At 40.0% G+C, this 21,329-nt stretch overlaps 1 protein-coding gene across 2 annotated transcripts in view; it reads left to right on the top strand.

The window, feature by feature from the left end:
* CSMD3 (CUB and Sushi multiple domains 3) overlaps positions 1 to 21,329 on the top strand; it is a 1,158,685-nt gene that overhangs the window by 852,622 nt on the left and 284,734 nt on the right. For both annotated transcript variants that reach the window (XM_039525141.1, XM_039525140.1), the window contains one exon: positions 837 to 1,031. In XM_039525141.1, coding sequence (XP_039381075.1) covers positions 837 to 1,031 — 195 coding nt within the window. The remainder of the gene's footprint in view (positions 1 to 836; positions 1,032 to 21,329) is intronic.

Here is a 21,329-nt window from a genome sequence, read left to right as displayed (position 1 = left end):
TTATTTGATTATAAAGTACTTAGTAACTAATTTTTCAGTTTTGAGTTTTCAATCAATATAATTTTAAAAACAACCAACCACTCATGTTTGCCTAATTGCCCATGGACACTGTGCATGAGATCTTAGTTCAGGCCTCCTACTTGACTACATCACTGCTGATGGGATTGACAATCCACCAACAGAAAAGAGTGATTGTTCTGTAGACATAACTCTACATATAGGGAGTAGTCAGAGATGAAAGTAAATGACTTACCGGTACACAGGGTGTCATGGGAGTGGCTCTGGCCCCCCAGAAGGGTTGGGGTCTTGGGTGGAAGTGGCAGGGCATCTGGTGAAAGAGGCAAGGTTGAGGCAAAAATCCCCCAGCTAGCCCTTAAGTGCTGCTTGGCCTGCGCCACCCGGGGCTTTGGTCGTGATTTAAAGTGCCTGGGAGCCCCGGGCCCTTTAAATTGTCACCAGAGCCCTGGGGGCTGGGAGTCCGGGGCCCTTTTAAATCATTGGGCCCCAGGGCAGTTGACCCTTTTGCCCTCCCTCATCAGCGGCCCTGCCAGTATGGTTTGCACTTTCTTGACAGTATGCTGGACCAGACCAGACAAGCTTACTTTCAGCTCTGGGAGTAGTTCTTGGTCATTATGGAGTACTGTGTTCAGTTGTCCTAAATTGACGGGAAGATCAATCAGATACAGAACATATGAAGAATGAATTGAGGAATTTAAAAGGAAAAAAATGTTAGGGTCCTATGAGCTTTGAGGTGACCTAAAAGAACCACAGGGATAATCTATCGAACATTTCCATGTGTACTCAAAATTGCCTTTGCATTTGCTTTCTTTTTGTAGCAAAACTACGTGAGTCCTGCTTTGATCCTGGAAATGTAATGAATGGCACAAGACTTGGAATGGATTATAAACTGGGATCAACAGTCACATATTACTGTGATGCAGGTTATGTTCTTCAAGGGTATTCTACACTTACCTGTATTATGGGAGATGATGGAAGACCTGGGTGGAACAGAGCACTACCCAGCTGTCATGGTAAGATCTGTATTTTCTGGAGTTATTTCATGACTTGCAAGAGACACAAAAGTGAAATATAAACATATACACCTCTACCCCGATATAACGTGGTCCTCGGGAGACAAAAATTCTCACCGTGTTATAGGTGAGACAGCATTATATCAAACTTGCTTTGCCCTCCCCCCTCATTCCTTGTTCCCTGACTGCCCCCTGCAGAGACCCCTGTCCCTAATTACCCCCAGGACTCCACCCCTACCCTTACCCTTCCCCGCCCTCTGAGAGGCATTCACCGGCAGCGGCGGGAAGCGGAGCAGCCCAGCCCCAGCCCACTCCACTTTCCTTGCCCCGGCCCCCGCCATGTTGCTGGAGGGTGTCTGGGAAAAGGTTATGCACTCACCTGCAGCAGGAAGTGGAGCACCACGGCTGGGAGGTGGCAGACTGGAGGTGGCTGGGGCTGACCTGCTCCGCTTCCCACCACTGGTGAGTGCGGGGAGGTCGGGGAAAGGATGCCCCCCCATAGGCCACTCTGGGTCTGCGGGGACCCCAAAAGTGCCCTCCCATGGCTCCTGCCCCCCAGACCCGGGGCGGGGGGCCCTGATCACCCCTGTGACCCTCTGTCTCTTATCAAATTCCTCGGCTCTGGCCTGACCCAGCACCCTTAACACGCTGCCTGTGTTATATTGGGTCACACTATATCAGGGTAGGGGTGTATTTATATTATATAGTGATTTTAATAAACCTTTTTCTATATTTTCCTCTTGAGGATATATACCTTTTTCTTCAGTGTACCATGAGCATTACTGTATGAAAGAGTAAATATAATATCCATTGACAAAAATGTAGAAATGTGAGATTTTTATTGATTCACTTAGTGCTACTAGATTAATACAGTAGCAAATAATTACTACTGACGATTGTCAGTGGTACTATGCAGGGTGGTAAACATTTGTGTTATTGTGTCATCAGTCTTTGACAAATGTATGGTAGAATAAAATATTCATTCATGCCCGTTACCCCAGTCGGGGTATGGGCCACCAACAACAGATCTCCAAAGTCCTCTATCCTGGGCCATTTGCTCTAACTGGTTCCAGGTATAGCCCATTTTTGTGCAATCAGCCTGAAGGTCGCGTCGCCAGGTGTTTCTTGGATGGCCTCTTTTCCGCTTGCCTTGGGGGTTCCACCGCAATGCCTGTCTGGTGATGTTGGTTGGCTGCTTGCGTAATGTGTGTCCTATCCAGCCCCACCTTCTTCTTCTAATTTCTTCCTCTGCTGGAGGTTGATGAGTCCTCTCCAAGAGGTGGATGTTACTGATGGAGTCTGGCCAGCGGATCTGAAGAATCCTTCTAAGGCAGCTATTAATGAAGGTCTGGATCTTCCTAGCGGTTGTTTTAGTTGTCCTCCAGGTTTCAGCTCCATACAGTAGGACTGGTTTCACATTGGAATTGAACAGTCGAATCTTTATTGCCAAAGATAGCTCTCTTTTCTTCAGTGTACCATGAGCATTACTGTATGAAAGAGTAAATATAATATCCATTGACAAAAATGTAGAAATGTGAGATTTTTATTGATTTACGTAGTGCTACTAGATTAATACAGTAGCAAATAATTACTACTGACAATTGTCAGTGGTACCATGCAGGGTGGTAAACATTTGTGTTATTGTGTCATCAGTCTTCGACAAATGTATGGTAGAATAAAATATTATGTACACACAATGATGTTTGCTTAAGCAGATCATCAACTTATACTCTTAATTTTAATAGTACTTAAAATATTAGTTCTTAGGCTAATCAATGCATTATTGCTACACTTTTTGTTTATGATCAGAATATGATATTGTATAATTTAACATATTTTATGTGAAGTTTCTAGGAAAATTTAATCTAAAAAATTGAAAATACATTATGGGCAGTACTCCCTTAACTATCATGCATATGTGTTTGCAAGGTTAGGCTTTAAATATGGGGTCCACTTTACCAGTAGGGTGCTAACTCTCCATAACAATTGATAGACTTCAAAGCAAGCCAGTATAGCTTTGCCATGTCCTTCACCAAAATCTGTCTCTCCTTCTGGTGTTACTTACATTTTAATTAAATAAATTATTTACATAAAAATGCTAAATTATTAAATTGGGGTTGTGGAAAATATAGTTTATATTACATAAAGGAAAATGAAATATCCATGATATAAGCTTCCCATGCTGTTAGATTTGTAGTGTCTCATTTTGAATCTTTTTGCTGCCATTGTGCTAAATTCAGAACTGATGTAAGGCGGTATGAATCCATTGGATTTCAACCCCCTCACACTAAGTCTGAACTTGACCCATTGACACATTACCTGAGTCTTGCATATTTTGTAGGGACAACTATCTAAATTGTTATTGCCACCCCAAATGCATATATGCTAAATAGTAATATTTGTTACCAGTGTTATCTTTTTTTATATCTGTGTGTGATGTTATGAACAAGTAGAACATTGGGAGCAGGGCAAGAGGAAAAGAAGACGATGATGATGAACTGACATCAAAACAGAAAAAAATGTGATTATTGACTGATGAAAGAAGGGATATGAAGTGTAAGGATTTAGGGAAACTACCCATGATTTTTAGGATTACCCATGATAATGTTACAACATTAAAACACCAGTCTTCACTTCTGGAGCATTGAGATGCTAATACTGTGGAATACAGGCCCTAATAAACTCTGTAGTTAAAATATGTTCCAGCTTGGGAAACATGGAGCAGTGTAGGGCAAACAGAAGTTTCTTCCAATCAAACCTTTCTTCATTTTTAAATGACACTTGGGATTTTTTTTCAAGTTTGAGAGAGAGAGAGGTTTTTCCTTTACATGAGTAGAATGGATGATGCTATAATTGTAGCCATTAGTGCCGCTATACTCTGGTTAATGGTTTGTAACAGCTTCAAAATCTTCCATATTTCCAGGGGGGGTTAACTCAGCATGTCTGTAATGAAGAGAGAGACTTTTTTGCTTGGGAGGAAAAGCTGCAATTTTATTTAAAAACACCCGCATAATCGAATGGGTGATGGTCAGTCCTTGCTCATTCTAACAAAATCTAGTTCTCTAGGTTGGCGGAAGACCTTACGGTCCTTCAAGCACACATAGTACTTAGGACCCATATTACCCTGACATCCCTGCATAGATTCTGACCACCAGAATGACGCCATACGATAAGCCCAGTGGAAGGTACTTACCCTTATAGTGGTCAGTTGTGCCTAAACTCCGTGGCCTGTTCAAGTATACAGACCTGGCTAACATACTGGTTTCCTCCCAACTTTTAAAGCCTTATCCTATCGCTGTTACTTTACTTGTGGTGCAGTATGATCTATTTTAGGAACAGATGACTAAGGAGTTCTACCTTTTGGTAATTTTATGTAAGAAAATTAGCATATATATTTATTTACATTGAGCGTGGGGGAGAAGAAGAAGAGGAGGACAGCTGGAGTGGAAGTTTTACATTGTCACCAGGGCTGGGCAGAGGAGAATCAGGGAGCTGTGATTGGGTCCCCATCAGTTCCCATTCTTTACTGCACCCAAGCTTTGCTCAGCTGCAGAGGAGAATTGGGCCTCTTCAGTCCTGCCAGCTTTATATTTGAAGTTGCATTCGTAAAGCTGACGTTGTTTCAGTACAAATAGATACACAATGCATCTGATCACATTATTTTTTATGATTTCTAATTATTTCCTTGTAATCTAAAACTTGTATTCAGGGGTTTATAGATTTTTTTTCCTTCTGTTTTTCTTTTTTTGAATATTTTGCTCAAATGGTTCTCTGCATTAGGTATGACTTGCCTTTAGCTAAAAACCTCATTTCAAATGTCCTTGAAACATCTCTAATAGGTGTGGGATATGAACCAAGTCCACAATCTCATTTTATTATGAATGCGTTCAAAGATTATCCAGTCTAATACACTAAGCCATTTGGCATTTGATGATGGCTTTTAAGAACAGGATATGATTAAAGGATGCAGATGAAACATTCATAAAATGAACGTTGATTAATAATTATTTTTGTCAACTTTACTAAATAGAATTTTATCAGCATTACCTAATATTTTAACTTTTGCCTGGCTAATATCAGTTGCTTAAAACTTAGTATGTTGTGCTCAGCACAGTGGAAAACCTTATATCTTACTGAGAAGAATGCATGCAATCACCACCATCACTTGTGAGCACAAAGACTGTCATACTCAGTTCAATGAAGTCTATAATGTGTATCTTTGAAAGCCTTGACTCCAGACATCCAAATGTCTTCAACCCATTGGAGTAGCTAGCAATTTAAAATATGTTCACACACAGGCTTCTTCATGGCTAATCACTTCTTGGGTTAATTTCTAATCTTCTATATATACCTGTTGTTGTTTTTTTCTTTGTTCCCCCCATTTCTGTAATATGGAAGACATATATACCATATCTACCTCATAAAAGTTTTGTGAAGTTTATATGTGATACATTTTTGAGTGGAAGGCTTTATAGAAGTGCTAAATTATATTCTTCATGGCCTACACTATACCCATAATAATATAGATCATCACTATTCTTGATATGCTCATGAACACTGTTTGTAATAAGACCTGATGAAAAATGAAAATCAACAAAATCTGCTGTTGTGTCAAAATAGATGATGTACCCAGGAACTTGTATGCCATGGTGTAGTATGAAGCACCAGTAGCTCTCTTCATTAAGATTGCAGTGGAGTTTCTATTTTAAGTCTAGCTTTGCCCCACCTTTTAAATCAACAAGAAAAAATCAGGTTGTCCTAAACACTTGTAAATTATTATAGGGATTCAGGTAGAATATCTCAACAACAACAAAAATCAAAGCGAATCTGAGAGAGGTGGTTCTCAATTATAACACCCTAAAAATAGAAGATTTAATAGTAGGCTGACGTCTCTACAGGGGAGAGTTAGGGCAAGGAAAAAACAAAACCAAAACCAACTATTAAAACCTTGTAGACAAAATAATTGATGAAAATGTAAAGTATTAATGGCATGGATCCTGGCAGGTATATGCCATATTCTGTATGTATATATGTGTGCATGTGTGTGCACGTGCATGCTCACACACACACGGAATAGACAAGTCATGTCACCATCCAAGGTCACAGAGGGAATCACTGTGCCAATGCTAGAAACCAGGTCTTGTAATTCCGAGTCTCATGGGCCTTACAAACCTATACACAATTATAGAGCTTAAGGGTAGCTCTGATGGTTAAGTGATTAAAGACCAGGACTGTAAGTCAGGAGATTTGTTTGTTTTTTAGTTTTTGCTCTGAAACTGACCCATTGAGTGATCTTGGGTAGGTTCCTACCCTTCTGTGTATTTGTTTTTCATTGCCTGTAGTATGAGGGAATAGTGTCAGAGGGGAGCCATGTTAGTCTGGATCTGTAAAAGCAGCAAAGAGTCCTATGGCACCTTATAGACTAACAGACGTATTGGAGCATGAGCTTTCATGGGTGAATACCCACTTCGTCGGATGAATGTAGTGGAAATTTCAAGGGGAAGCTATATATATGCAAGCAAGAAGCAGGCTAGAGATAATGAGGTTAGTTCAATCAGGGAGGATGAGGCCATCTTCTAGCAGTTGAGGTGTGAAAACCAAGGGAGGAGAAACTGGTTTTGTAGTTGGCAAGCCATTCACAGTCTTTGTTTAATCCTGAGCTGATGGTGTCAAATTTGCAGATGAACTGAAGCTCAGCAGTTTCTCTTTGAAGTCTGGTCCTGAAGTTTTTTTGCGGCAGGATGGCTACCTTTAGATCTGCTACTGTGTGTCGAGGGAGATTGAAGTGTTCTCCTACAGGTTTTTGTATATTGCCATTCCTAATATCTGATTTGTGTCCATTTATCCTTTTCCATAGGGATTGTCCAGTTTGGCCGATGTACATAGCAGAGGGCCATTGCTGGCATATGATGGCGTATATTACATTGGTGGACGTGCAGGTGAATGAACCAGTGATGGTGTGGCTGATCTGGTTAGGTCCTGTGATGGTGTCGCTGGTGTAGATATGTGGGCAGAGTTGGCATCGAGGTTTGTTGCATGGATTGGTTCCTGAGTTAGAGTTACTGGTTAGTGTGTGGTTGCTGGTGAGAATATGCTTAAGGTTGGCAGGTTGTCTGTGGGCGAGGACTGGCCTGCCACCCAAGGCCTGTGAAAGTGAGGGATCATTGTCCAGGATGGGTTGTAGATCCCTGATGATGCGTTGGAGGGGTTTTAGCTGGTGACTGTATGTGATGGCCAGTGGAGTCCTGTTGGTTTCTTTCTTGGGTTTGTCTTGCAGTAGGAAGCTTCTGGGTACATGTCTGGCTCTGTTGATCTGTTTCCTTATTTCCTCGTATGGGTATTGTAGTTTTGAGAATGCTTGGTGAAGATTTTGTAGATGTTGGTCTCTCTCTGAGGGGTTGGAGCAGATGCAGTTGTACCTCAGTGCTTGGCTGTAGACAATGGATCGTGTGGTGTACCCGGGATGAAAGCTGGAGGCGTGAAGGTAGGCATAGCGGTCGGTAGGTTTTCGGTATAGGGTGGCGTTAATGTGACCATCACTTATTTGTATTGTGGTGTCTAGGAAGTGGACCTCCCGTGTAGATTGGTCAAGGCTGAGGTTGATGGTGGGATGGAAGCTGTTAAATTCGTGGTGGAATTTTTCCAGAGTCTCCTTCCCATGGGTCCAGATGATAAAGATGTCATCAATGTAGCATAGGTAGAGAAGGGGCGTGAGTGGACGAGAGCTGAGGAAGAGTTGTTCCAGGTCAGCCATAAAAATGTTGGCATATTCTCGGGCCATGCGGGTGCTCATAGCGGTGCCACTGATCTGGAGGTATATATTGTCATCAAATTTGAAATAGTTGTGTGTGAGGATAAAGGCACAGAGCTCAGCAACCAGTTGTGCTGTGGCATCATCAGGGATACTATTCCTGACAGCTTGTATTCCATCAGTGTGTGGGATGTTTGTGTAGAGAGCCTCTACATCCATGGTGGCTAGGATGGTGTTTTCTGTAAGATCACCAATGCATTGTAGTTTTCTCAGGAAATCAGTGGTGTCACGGAGATAGCTGGGAGTGCCAGTGGCATAGGGGGAATACTTACTGTATCTATCTTGTAAAGGGTTATATGTGATACACTTTTCAGTGGAAGGCTCTATAGACGTGCTAAATAATATTTTTTTTATTTTATTATATCATAAAACATTAAATGTGCCAATAAACAATTGATAACTTTCTCAGCAATACTGAATTATTACCTATTTAATTAGAAGCTCTAAATGTGGCACTTTTATTAAGTTTAACATAGTGCAACTATGGTACTTACCCACTACCTTTCTTTGAAATAATGATCATCTATGCAACACATTATTTGCATCACTAGATCATAGCAGGATATAGTATTTTGTGCCACATTCTGTAAACGGTCTTGAACAAAATATTATTTTGGCCCTTATTACCAATTAAAATACAGAGGATCATTAAGACTGGAGAAATGTCCCTGCTTCAGGCAAATATAAACAAGTAGTAAACAGGCATTATGCTAAAATTCTTCTCAGTTCAATTTTTACTAAAGGCTGGTAGTTAAAGATGAGACTGAGTTCCTAGATAAACTAATTATAATCCTTAATAATGCTCAACTATATCATAATACTCTCCAGATGAAATCTGACACATAGTTTCACCCCTGACAAATGTTGCTTATGAGAGAAACAGAGCAGAATTTTCATTGAATTTTATATTATCTTCAAATTAATGTTTTTAACAAAGTGATACACGGAAGCTTGCATTTTCTGCATCTCTTTCATTCTAGAGTTCAACAGAAGTACATATATTATTTTACCAAAACCAAAACTGCTGTATTTTTATTATTATTTATTTCTACATAAACAATTCATGGACAGAGTTTCAAAGTCACAAACAGCTGTTAGATGCCTAACAGTTGCTGACTTACATTTGTCCTTCTGAAAATCAACTCTTTTATAAAAACTTTATATATCTCTATCTCTATATATTCATTTATATAGATATAGATATATAAATACACATACACACAATTATATTAAACCATCACATGTCTGTTTTGTAATTAAGAAAATGGACCTAATTCTAATCCCATTTGCACCTGTGTAATTGAGATCAGAATCAAGCATTATTTTATGTGGTGCAGGTAGAAAAGCTGCCTGGTACTTTTTATTACAAGACTCTGTTTTCAGTTCCTTATAACTTTGCTACAATTTAATGATTCTGGCCCAAATGTTACATATGAGGTGTCTGCCAAGGGTGATTTTTTTTTAAAGTTTCATCTAAACCAGTTCAAATGTTTCCAAGAACAAAGTTAGGGAAAATTAAACATTCTCAGTAAAGACTTGTCACAGTTTGGCAATTAAATTATCTGAGTATTCTGTCTGCCCTGATCATGCTTCATCCCAGTAGAACTCCTATGTGATCACAGGATCATGTATGCACTGTCCCTATGGAGTGACTAAGCATGTGCCAATCCAGGTATGCAGGGGATGAACAGGACTTTCCCTATATTTGTTCTTCTTGATAGCTGAGGCTTGCTGTGTCACCAGACACAGGAACGAGAGCAAGAAGACTGACTCTCCTGTATTCTCAATGCTCACACTGCTAGTGCTCAAGCAGGGTGGAGGAGGAAGAAGCTGCCACACTGGAGGGGAAACAGGAAAGCAGGTTGCAGGAGCCAAACCATAGCAATAAGCAGCAGTGGACGGGAGCTGTTGGGGGTGCATAGGAAGAGTGGGGAAGAGGGGTAACAGGCACACAAAGAGGGGTGAGTTAAGAGGTGGGAATGGAATTTGGATATCAGCAGAAGGGGAGCAAGGTTTGTGGGGTGGGGTTTGGATAGGAGCAGAGAAGTTGGGGGGCAAAGGGGGCAGGACCTTGGATGGGTAGCTAGGAGCAGAGACAAGCTGGGGACACAGGGACAGAAGGTTCTATAACTGCTAGAAAACACTCCCCTCCAGATCCTGGAATTGAACCCAGGAGTCATACATTTCTATCTTCCTCTGCTGTCAGCAAGAGATGTGAAACCACTGGCAAAGTGTATGTCAAATCCTGCTGTAGTGGCTGGTTCACAAAAAGGATAAGAACATTCTAATGCTACCAGTTACTTCATTACCTCAAGTAGTAGAGGTCTCTGCTGTGATTCTAAAGGTCAGAACCTTGATGATGGCCCAAGTGGAGTATGATTTCACATGATGGAATTTGGGGAGGGTAATTCAGTTTTTTTCTTTAAAAAATATATAGTTTGTAAAGTCAAGCATTCAAAAGTTTAGGAAATGCCAGAATTAGGGTTGTCTGTATGTCCTTAATGCAAATCCCTTTTGTATATGTTCTAGGATACAGCCTTTAATTACATTATTGCACACTATTTCCCCCACAGAACCTCTGTCTCATTCAAAGCACAGAACAGACTGTGCTCTGCGAGTGAATGAAGCTGTTGTTTGTAAGACCCCTGGCTTATTTGTTATAGCAGTTGGAAGGAGTAGTGAAAAAGGCATGGAATTACAGAAGACAAAGGATGGCTTCATGGGTTAGGAAGTTGAATACCACTCTGAAGAATGGGATTCTGCCCCTGCCACTGAGTTCCTATGTGAATCTGGGTTTAACCATTTAAGCCAAACACTTCAACCACAGTTAGCTACTAATTATGCATTCCTTATTTTCTGGTACCCAACATTAGACATCTGTGGCTGGAAATGCAGAAGAGCACACACAACTGTAACTGAATTCAGTTGTACCTATGCATTGAACATACAAAGTGTTATTAAAATTATAAATAAGAGAAATATAAGACTGGAAGGAATCTGGAGAGGTCATCTACTCCATCTTCTCTCTCTGAGGCAGGACCAAGTGTACCTAGTCTATCCCAAACAGGTGTTTGTCTAAACAATTCTTAAAATGCTACGTACTCTGGAAAGTCAGATTCAAGGGGCCAGATTGCTCAGTCAGCTAAAGTTTCACATAGACACCAAGTGGGATTTTGATTTCAATGGGAGTTAGGTGTCTAGCGACTTTAGATGCTAGATGCCTATCTGAATCTTTATGTGCCTAAATACCTTTTAAAAGGAGAGCCTAGATTTCTCTGAAAGTAGTCAACACTTTCACTGACTGAAGCAGAAGTCCTGTGGAAAAAAACAGTATGTGTCGATTAAATTGAAGACTGTATTTTAAATGCATAAATACAAAAAGGGCAAATTCTGGCATTTGCTAACATGGAAGGGTTTGATTTTGCAAGATTTACATTATTTTAACATACTTGTTTCATTGATGTATATGGGTGGAAAAATAAATTTTATATATATGGAAAAAAGTGATTATGTAAGAATCTCAACTCTTATCTAATAATAATAATAATAGGTGATAATAAAAATCAACCCTGTATGCTGGCAGCAAAAACCTTGAAAATATGATTAGAGTATACCCTAAAGATTGAAAGAAAAAAAAGAAGTTTAATATAAAGTAGACATTTAAAATAATTTCAAAACCCTCATGATTTTAAAGTCAATATCATGGTTTTCGGGGCCTGATTCATGATTTCAATAATGCTTTATAATATTTTACAGAATAGGAAATGCTGTAGGATATTATTCCAAACTCCTATTAAAGAATATGATAATGTAATATAATGGCAAATAAAACATGAAATGAAGAATACTAATTTGTTACAACTATCATTTTAATATTAGCTGTCAGAGTATCCAAATTTCCAAGATATATAAGGGATCTGTTTTATACAACATATTATAAAATAGTACATGGTTTATTTTCTGTTAACATTCTGTCACCGTTTTTCTGGAAGCATAATTTAATGAAGGAAATGTAAGAAAGAAGGAGAAATAGCTCAGGCTATGTATTAATTTTGATATTTAGTAGCCATTGTTCCCCCTTCCCCCATCCCCTAACATAATAATGAATCTAAAAATTAAACTTGCAGATCAAAGTTATAAAGTTAAAGACGTCTCTGTGGACAGACAAAACTGCTAGTTTGACCAAAAATGCCTCTAATAAGAAATAAAAATGTAATATGTAGCTTTTGTCATATTGAGACTAATGCACAGCTGCTGTACTATAGAGATTAAGTACTGTACTGTTTCTTGTTAACTTGGGGATAAAGCACTTACAAAACATGAAATGAAATAAATTATGTAAGTGATTTAGATGCAGACTATCCTGTGTTGGCACTGGATTTGTTTGTTTGTTTGCCAGAAGCAGATGGAAGTGAATTTCTGTGTAGAGTAGTCATTCACATTTTTCAGTTGTATGTCTCCTGTAGATAGAAACAGCCCTTAGCACTATTTACAGAAGGTCTTCCATGGAAAGGTATATACACTCCTCAAACTTGCAGCACTTTGAGCACTGTTTTCGCGAGAGGAAGACCAAGCACAGGGTAGGCCTCTTACTCAATTGGAGGGGTGCGGGGGAGGATAATAACAGACAATGTGGAAACGGCAGAGGTGCTTAATGAGTTCTTTGTTTTGGTTTTCACCAAGAAGGTTGGTGGTGATTAGATGTCTAACATAGTGAATGCCAGTGAAAATGAGTCTAAAGTAGGGTAAGAACAAGTTAAAAATTACTTGGACAAATTAGATGTCTTCAAGTCACCAGGGCCTGATGAAATGCATCCTAGAATACTCAAGGAGCTGACTGAGGAGATATCTGAGCCATTAGCTATTAGCTTTGAAAAGTCATGAAAGATGGGAGAGAGTCCCTAGTCTGGAAAAGGGCAAATATAGTGCCAATATATAAAAAAAGGGAAATAAGGACAACTGAGGTAATTATAGACCAGTCATCTTAACTTCCCCTATCTAGAAAGATAATGAAGAAAATAATTAAGCAATCAATTTGCAAACATCTAGAAGATAATAAGGTGATAAATAACAGTCAGCATGGATTTGTCAAAACAAATTGTGTCAAACAAACCTGATAGCTTTCTTTGACAGGGTAACAAGACTTGTGAATAAGGAGAAAGTGGTAGACATGGTATATCTTCACTTCAGTAAAGCTTTTGATATTGTCTCACATGACCGTCTCATAAACAATCTAGGGCAGTGATTCTCAAACTTTTGTACTGGTGATCCCTTTCAAATAGAGAGCCTCTGAGTGTGACCCTCCTTATAAATTAAAAACACTTTTTTATATATTTAATACCATTATAAATGCTGGATGCAAAGCAGGATTTGGGGTGGAGGCTGACAGCTTATGACCCCATGTAAATAACCTTGTGACCCCCTGAGGGGTCCTGACCCCCAGTTTGAGAACCCCTGAACTAGGGAAATGCAATGTACATGGAGCTATTATAAGGTGGGTGCAAAACTAGTTGGAAAACCATTGCCAGAGAGTAGTTATCAGTGGTTCACAGTCATGATGGAAGGGCATAAGGAGTGGGGTCCCTCAGGGATCAGTCTGGGTCCAGTTCTGTTCATCTTCATCAATGATTTAGATAATGGCATACAGAGTATACTTATAAAGTGTGTGGATGATACCAAGCTGGGAGGGGTTGGAAGTGCTTTGGAGGATAAGATTAAAATTCAAAATGATCTGGACAAACTGGAGAAATGGTCTGAAGTAAATACGATGAAATTCAGTGAGGACAAATGCAATATGCTCCATTTAGGAAGGAACAATCAGTTTCACATATACAAAATGGGAAGTGACTGCCTAGGAAAGAGTACTGCAGAAAGGGATCTGGGGGTGATAGTGGACCACAAGCTAAATATGAATCAACAGTGTAACACTGCACAAAAAGCAAACATCCTTCTGGTGTGTATTAGCAGGAATGTTTTAAGCAAGACACAAGAAGTAATTCTTCCGCCCTGCTCCGTGCTGATTGAAAAAAATGGGTTTTTTAGTCTGGAAAAGAGAAGACTGAGAGTGGACATGATAACAGTTTTCAAGTATATAAAAGGTTGTTACGAGGAGGAGGAAGAAAAATTGTTTTTCTTAATCTCTGAGGATAGGACAAGAAGCGATGGGCTTAAATTAGAGCAAGGGATCTTTATGTTGGACATAAAGAAAAACTTCCTGTCAGAGAGGTTAAGCACTGGAATAAATTGCCTAGGGAGGTTGAAGATTTTTAAGAGCAGGTTAGACAAACACCTGTCAGGGATGGTCTAGATAATACTTAGTCCTGCCACAAGTGCAGGGGACTGGACTAGATGACCTCCCACTAGTCATCTAGACCTCCCTCCCGTGGTCTCTTCCAGTTCTATGATTCTATGATTATAGGTTCAGAGTGTTTCCTGCAGTTTCGTAGAACAGATGTGTTGGTGCAGAGTATTGTGCTCCTAGAATGTGCAAAATACTCTGTGAATTCATTGTAGCTTTCCAAATCTGATGACATTCTAGCCCAGGGATCAGCAACCTTTGGTACATAGCCCATTGGGGAAATCCGCTGGCGGGCTGGGACGGTTTGTTTACCTGTAGCATCTGCAGGTTCAGCCGATCACAGCCCCACTGGCCACAGTTCACCATTCCAGGCCAACGGGGGCTGCGGGAAGCGTCGGCCAGCACATTCCTCAGCCCATGCCACTTCCCGCAGCCCCCATTACCCTGGAATGGCAAACTGCAGCCAGTGGTTTGTCCCTTTGTCCCTTATCCTCCCCACAGGGTATTTTTAGTAAAAATCAGGGACAGCTTGCGGACTTCGGAGAAATTTTGTTCATTGCCCCCAACCTGTCTGTGACTGTTACTAAAAATATCTGTGACAGAATCATAGCCTTACAGATGATAATTTTGCCTAAAGATGGTAGAGGAATAAAAGTTGGAGGAAGAGAGACTGAAAAAGTTTAAGGACCTCAGAGACACAAAAGAAAATTATTAGAGGCATGGAGAGTTTGAAAAGAGTTTTGTCTGCTTAATTTACCGTGAAGATAAATAAGAGGGGACATCATAGTTGTATACACAATGATGAACGACATAGAGAAGGTAAAAGTGTTTCTTTTAAATCTCCGAATACAAGAACAAGGTGAAACTCAATGAAGTTGAAAGGCATCATATTTTATACTGAAAAAAAGAACAATATTTTATGCAGTCCACAATTAGCCAGGGTGACTCATTACCACAAGATATCATGGAGTCCACAAGCAAAGTATAATTTGAAATGATTTACACATTTATATGAGTTATGAGAACATTCAGCATCACATTAGAGGGACTTTTTTTTAGAACGGATACACACCCTTATACATCAGGATATAAGGTAACTAGTAACTTCCGCTACAGTCAGGTTATGCTATAATTTTCTACTGCAGAGTTTCTTATTCCTTTCTCAGAAGCATCTGGTAGATAGACTTCTCGTCTGAACCAGTATAATAGTTCCTATTTATGGAAGAAAATGTAGCTGGATTTTTTTCAGACGCACAAAAATAAATATTACTTGGGTAATAATAAGTTGGACACCTGGAATAAGACAACCGATTAAACATCAAGTACCGTATTTTCCGGCGTATAGGGCGATGGGGCGTATAAGACGACCCCCTAATTTTATAGTTAAAATATAGGTTTTGGGCCTATATTCGCCCTATAAGACGACCCCCCCTTCCGAGGGGGGGAGCCCAGAGCCTTTTAAATCCCAGCCGCAGCCGGGAATCAGAGGGCTCTGGGCTGCCCGCTGCGGCGGGGAGCCCAGAGCCTTTTAAATCCCAGCCGCCCGGGATTTATACCCGGCGTATAAGACGACCCCCAATTTTTTTTTTAATATAGAAAGTCGTCTTATACGCCGGAATATACGGTAAATATAAATAAACAAGCACATTTTATTACCAATAATTTTAAGTATAAAGAAACAGATTTATAGTTCTAACTATTGGAGCTGAGTGTGGATGGAATGACTCAAATAACAAAAATAATTTCCAGACAGAAGCACTTTAATACATTCTAAGGACTAGCTACGGTTCATAAAGCAAAGGACAGTTAAATAAAGATTTTCAGGAAGATGTAACATGATTGAAGCATTTAAATTTATTTATTTTTTCTCTACTGGTAATCTCACAAAACAAAACAGTTGTCTATGCTTTGAAGATTGCATGTTTCTCCATCACTATACAGATGAACACACAAGATTATGTAATGCTGACCGACCCCAGTTGTTGGTGGACGGAATCTACCCTGAGACCTCTGGAGCTTAGTGCATGAGCTAAAACCAATGTGGCTCTTAGCTAAGGCTGTAGATCAGACTCATTAATCTCTAAGTGATCTTGGTGCCACTAAATGGGACAGAACACCACACCCAACAGGTGTGTGAGTTACAATTAGACTAAGTTTATGTTTAAAGAATGGACCATCTTCTTCCATGCAAGATGGTCCTGACAGATAATAGGTATTCTGGTGAGATGTTATAAACACACAAAAAACTTTAACATGGAAGTAGGGTTAAAGAGCTCACCAGTGCCATGTGTTCTTCAAGTCCTTTCAGAACAGGACAGTTTAATTCACAAAAGCAAAGCTCAAACTTTGGTACACTAGAAAATGAGGAGTTAAGATCATCTTACACACACACATGTAAAAATGAAGAACAAAACACAAATACTGGAAAACCAGGAAATGCAGAGTTCAGATAATACTTCCTACACAACCCAGTCCACAGCCCTTAACTCTGCTCCCTTGATCTCAGCCTTGAAGAGTCGCTCAGAGAGAGCCCAAATCATTATCCTTCCCTCAGAATTTGTTCACTATGGTGCCAAGCTGCAGCAAGTACTCTCTGCAGCAATAGTAATGCACAGAGCATATTTTGGGTCCCTTGGAGAGTATGACTAGGAGTCCTGATTTGGAGTGGTGGCAGGCACAGAGACATTGGCAGCTTTTAATAATGGGATGTTTCCAGTTCCTCTTGACATTACTACAGGCTGAGATTGAAGCAATGCCCTTAAAAATCTCCTAGGAACTTAATCTTTGATTAACCATGTGGATCCAAATAGAAGATGTCACAGAGAAAATAAACAAAAAAAACCCCAAAACAAGTTATAATTTCTCGTATTCAGAGAATATAAAACCATGCTTAATGTACAGATCCAACACTTGTAAGTAATAAAATATTTAATTGTGGACAATTTAACTTGCTTCCAAAGATTTGCCTTGGTAATGTTAATAGGGGAAGATTATTAACTAGCCATGAGCACACAAACATTGTCTAGCTTCAGTGCACTCTGAGCAAGATATTGAACTTCTACCTCCTTTCTCAAATTGTAGGGTATGCTCACCCCCACCTTTAGCTATCTTTCAACTCAAGTGAACTTAGAATAATGTCGTAATTATCAGGTCAAACCCTGTGGTCAGTAGTCATGTAAAATGACTAATACCTTTGATGAGAGGGGTTTTCCTCCCAAACTAAATATAGACTTTTTTTGAATGTTACTTTTTAAAAATTCTGTAAAATATCAATCTATTTTCTTAACATTACAGTCCATTATCCCACAATGCCTGTTGAAGGTATTCAGTTGTCTTATTTAATAAAGTTTGTTTTATATTAAAAAAAGACAAAGAAAAATCACAATAAACAGAAGCAGGTTTTTGTTGCTAACCTCCTGGAACTGTTTGAAAGCTGACATCCATAGTGCATGAGAGTGTGCATCTCTGAAATAAGCACAGAGCTATCAGACTTAAAAAGGGTCTTCATTTGGATATATAGCCACACATACAGTATATCTAGCAAATGATACAAAGCTATCTGATTGATTGCTGTTACCAAGCCAGCATGAGAATAGAACAGCTGTTCTTTTGAGTCTTACAGAAGTTGTTGAGCTAGATGACCTCCTCAGAGTCTCTTCATCACTGTCCACTTATAGCAGTTATGGGAAAAAGCAGAGACTGTATATGTAACAGAACTGCATCATCTGAAATAAAATGATTTGCTAAAATGTGTGATTAATGTTAGCTACAGTATGTTAACAGCCTACCTAAAGGAAAAGAAAATGAATAATCAGTATAGTAGGATGTTCTTCTAACACCCACAAACATTGTGTGTTTGATGCAGCTTAGTACAACTGTATGGTCTATGTTATGCAGGAAATCAAGAGTAGATGATCTGAATGGTCCTTCCTGGCCTTAAAATGTATTAATCTGTAGCTACGTTGATCTCCTCCTTTGAATATATGGGGAAAAATAGACTCTAGGCGGGGCATCAAAAAAATCCAAGAATGGTGTGCTGTTCTTTCCATCCTGTTTAACATCCCCCCTCACTTTGGTTTTTAGATTGCAATCTTAATCTACACAATCAAATCAGACAGGCCTGAAATAGAACAATAGAGGTTTGGGAAAGTGTGAGTTTGGATCTGAATCCTCATCCAAAATTTGCAATTCAGGCTAATTTCTACATAGCACAATATACTGTGTCTTCATTCTTCTTCATCTTTCTAGGTTTCTTTATGGGAGTCAACAGATATGCTGTAGTTAAATCAGAATATCATTTAAGTCATCCTTGTTTACTGTGACTTTTGTATTTTTATTACTTTAAAAACTCTTTTGATCTTTCTATGATATGGTTACATATTTGAGTTTATCCTCATCTAAGAGTGAATTATGTCCTTCTGGTGAGTAAAGCAGTGGGTAGAAAACAAGATTTAACAATATCTAATATACTTTTACACACAAATAACCAATTATCTTGATCGTTTTGTGCTGAAATAGATTTTTATATCCAGAAAAGCATTACAAGGATGCCAGGGCTTTTATTAGCAAAGGCTTCGAAGGTTATTCTTGGGGTAGCTTTATTTTAATTATTATTGTATAGTATTTTTTAATAGTAAAAGTAGCTGGTGTGTGTAATCAACAATCAAGAGTGCTGGCTGTAAATGCATTCTATATAATTTATGTATTTGCAGCCAGCACTCTTGATTGTTGATTACACACACCAGCTACTTTTACTATTAAAATTTTCTTCCCAGCCTATTTTTCTTTCCTGTTTTTCAGAAGTTTATTCCTGGCCCTCCTGCTTTCTGAGAATGGGAATAATTATTTTCATTTGTTTCTAGTGTTAATGTGATGCTATTTATAAATTGAAAACTTATAACCCTCTCCTAGCTGAGTCTTCTCTTTTAGACCACTCTGCCGCTCTTCATTTTCTTCAACCCTTGGCATCTTGTTTTGTTGCCTATCTTTGTATTATGTCTAGTTACTCTATCATTCTTAATCAATTGTGTGATTGTTCCAGGACAACTATTAAAACCTTTCTTATTTTACATGCATCTCCCCAACACACTTATATCCAAAAAGAGCAGTTGCTTGTGTGTGTGTGTGTGTGTGTGTGTGTGTGTGTGTATGTGTGAGCGCTTATTTTTCACAGTAGTATTACTGCAATCACATGTTTATGTTGCTACTGCATCTACAGTCACCCTTAGGTCTTTCTTAAAATCCATGCTATTCAGTGTAGCTGCTCTCACTTGTATTTGTGCTGCATTTTTTCCTCCTTTCCTGTATGACTGAATTTATTAGTATTGAATCTCATTTTATGTGACCTGTTCTTAATTTCTTCCAGTCACTTACCATTTTGGTCCTGTCCTTCTGTGTCCATATTACCAGCAATTGGATTTTTATTGAATTTTCCTCTCACATCTTCCTTTAAACAGAGAATGAACATATTGAATAAAATGAGTTCCAAAGACTTGTGGGATTTTGGAGAGGAAAATCACATTTGTGACTAGGAAAGTCGGAAAAAATATATAAAAATAATGTATCCATATGAAAATATGATCTCTGAAATTCTGAAAAGAGCAGTAAGATATTAGATCTTGCAAGCTTTTCCAAAGTATTTAAAACAAAATATCAGAGGAAAATATGCCAATGTTAATTATGTAGTGATTCCACCTAGATTTTCTGTTTCCCTCTCTGAACCCTTCTGTGACAGAGTGCTTGGCAACAGCACTATTCAATTCTGCATCTGATTCTAAGGGAGGAGCTACTGGACCCAGGGTTCAAATTAAAGCGGTGGGGGGGAGCAACAAATGATAAAACAGGAACAGGCGAGAGGGTCACAGGTTCAAAATCGGGGTCCAGAAAGGGATACCTATCAGAGAACTCCCGGACATGTCCCACTGCTCCTCAAAGGTGTAAAGGAAGCCAATGGATCTGGCTCAGAGGAGCTCTGCCCACATACATGAGCCAAGGGAGGAAAAAAATAGGTGCCACAGTCATAGAGCACCTCCCTATCCAGCATCCTTCTCCTGGTTTCATAGGTGGCCACCATGACCTTGGCCAGCTCCAGAAGGAGTGGGTGAGGAGGTCTCGTGACTATCGGGGCAAAGGCTTGATGAAAAGGTCCAGAGGGCCAGGGATGAGGGGTGGGTAGGGAGCACCCTCCTGCAGGCCCTGCTCAAGGAAGGTCCAAAAGGTGGGCAATAAGACTGCCCTCACATCATGGAGTATGCACTGGGGGGTGGAGTTAAAGGGTCGAGAGTATGCACTGGCCAAGCACCAGGGGATCCACCCAGTCCCCCTTGTTATAGTCCAGGAGGTCTCCAATTCTGGTGGTTCTTGGACCAACCTCTGGCACACCTAGGATTGTGTAGCAGGGGCTCCATGAGGAGATCTTCCATCTCAATGTCTGCCATGGACCTGGTTGCCGAAATCAGCTTCCATATCCCAAGGAGGTCCTGATAGAAGGCAGGCAGCTCAGAGAGGACTCATGGAAGACCCCTCTCATGGAGATAAAAGAGCTGCCATCATGTCTGAGCCCTCAGAGGCGGCAGAGGAAGGTGTGCGCTAATGTGCTCCACACTGGACTACCTGCACCATAAAGGAGTCCCTGCAGGGCCTGGAGGTGGAAGACAAGGACCTGACTGTGGAGGCAGAGCAGGCCCTGCCCTCCCTCCTGCAGGGGAGCTGGGCAAGAATAGCTAAACCCGTGCTCTGGTCACTGAAGCTGTAATTAATTATTCTAGAACAGACCTAATTAAGAAGAGTTGCGCCTAACTGATGGCCTAATTCGCCTCTCAGTTCTCCTTGGCCTATTAGGCAGATGGTACACAAGGCATAGGAAGGAAATGGGATGGGGGAAGCAGGCAAAGAGATGGAGACAGAGATTGTTCTTCCCTGCTTGCCTTACGAGTGAAGGGCTCCCTAAAATTGTAGGCGTGAGGCTCTATAGTGTACAAGGGTGGTGGGAACCAAAATTGTAAGTAAACTGCACTGGGTGTTTACCAGCAAAAAAGTCTCTGAGTTGTGTGTGGACTTGAGCACAGGCAGGGACGAGTGGGCCCTGACACACCATCTTAAACCCTGACCAGTTTCTTAGAGTGTGCCCCTCTTGAAATAATTAAGAGTCACTGCCAACTTTCCTTTCATGAGTTTGAAGGAAACCTGG

Source organism: Mauremys reevesii, linkage group 2 (assembly GCF_016161935.1).
Source record: "Mauremys reevesii isolate NIE-2019 linkage group 2, ASM1616193v1, whole genome shotgun sequence".
Lineage (NCBI taxonomy): Eukaryota > Metazoa > Chordata > Testudines > Geoemydidae > Mauremys > Mauremys reevesii.
This window is presented reverse-complemented; position numbering and strand designations above follow the sequence as displayed.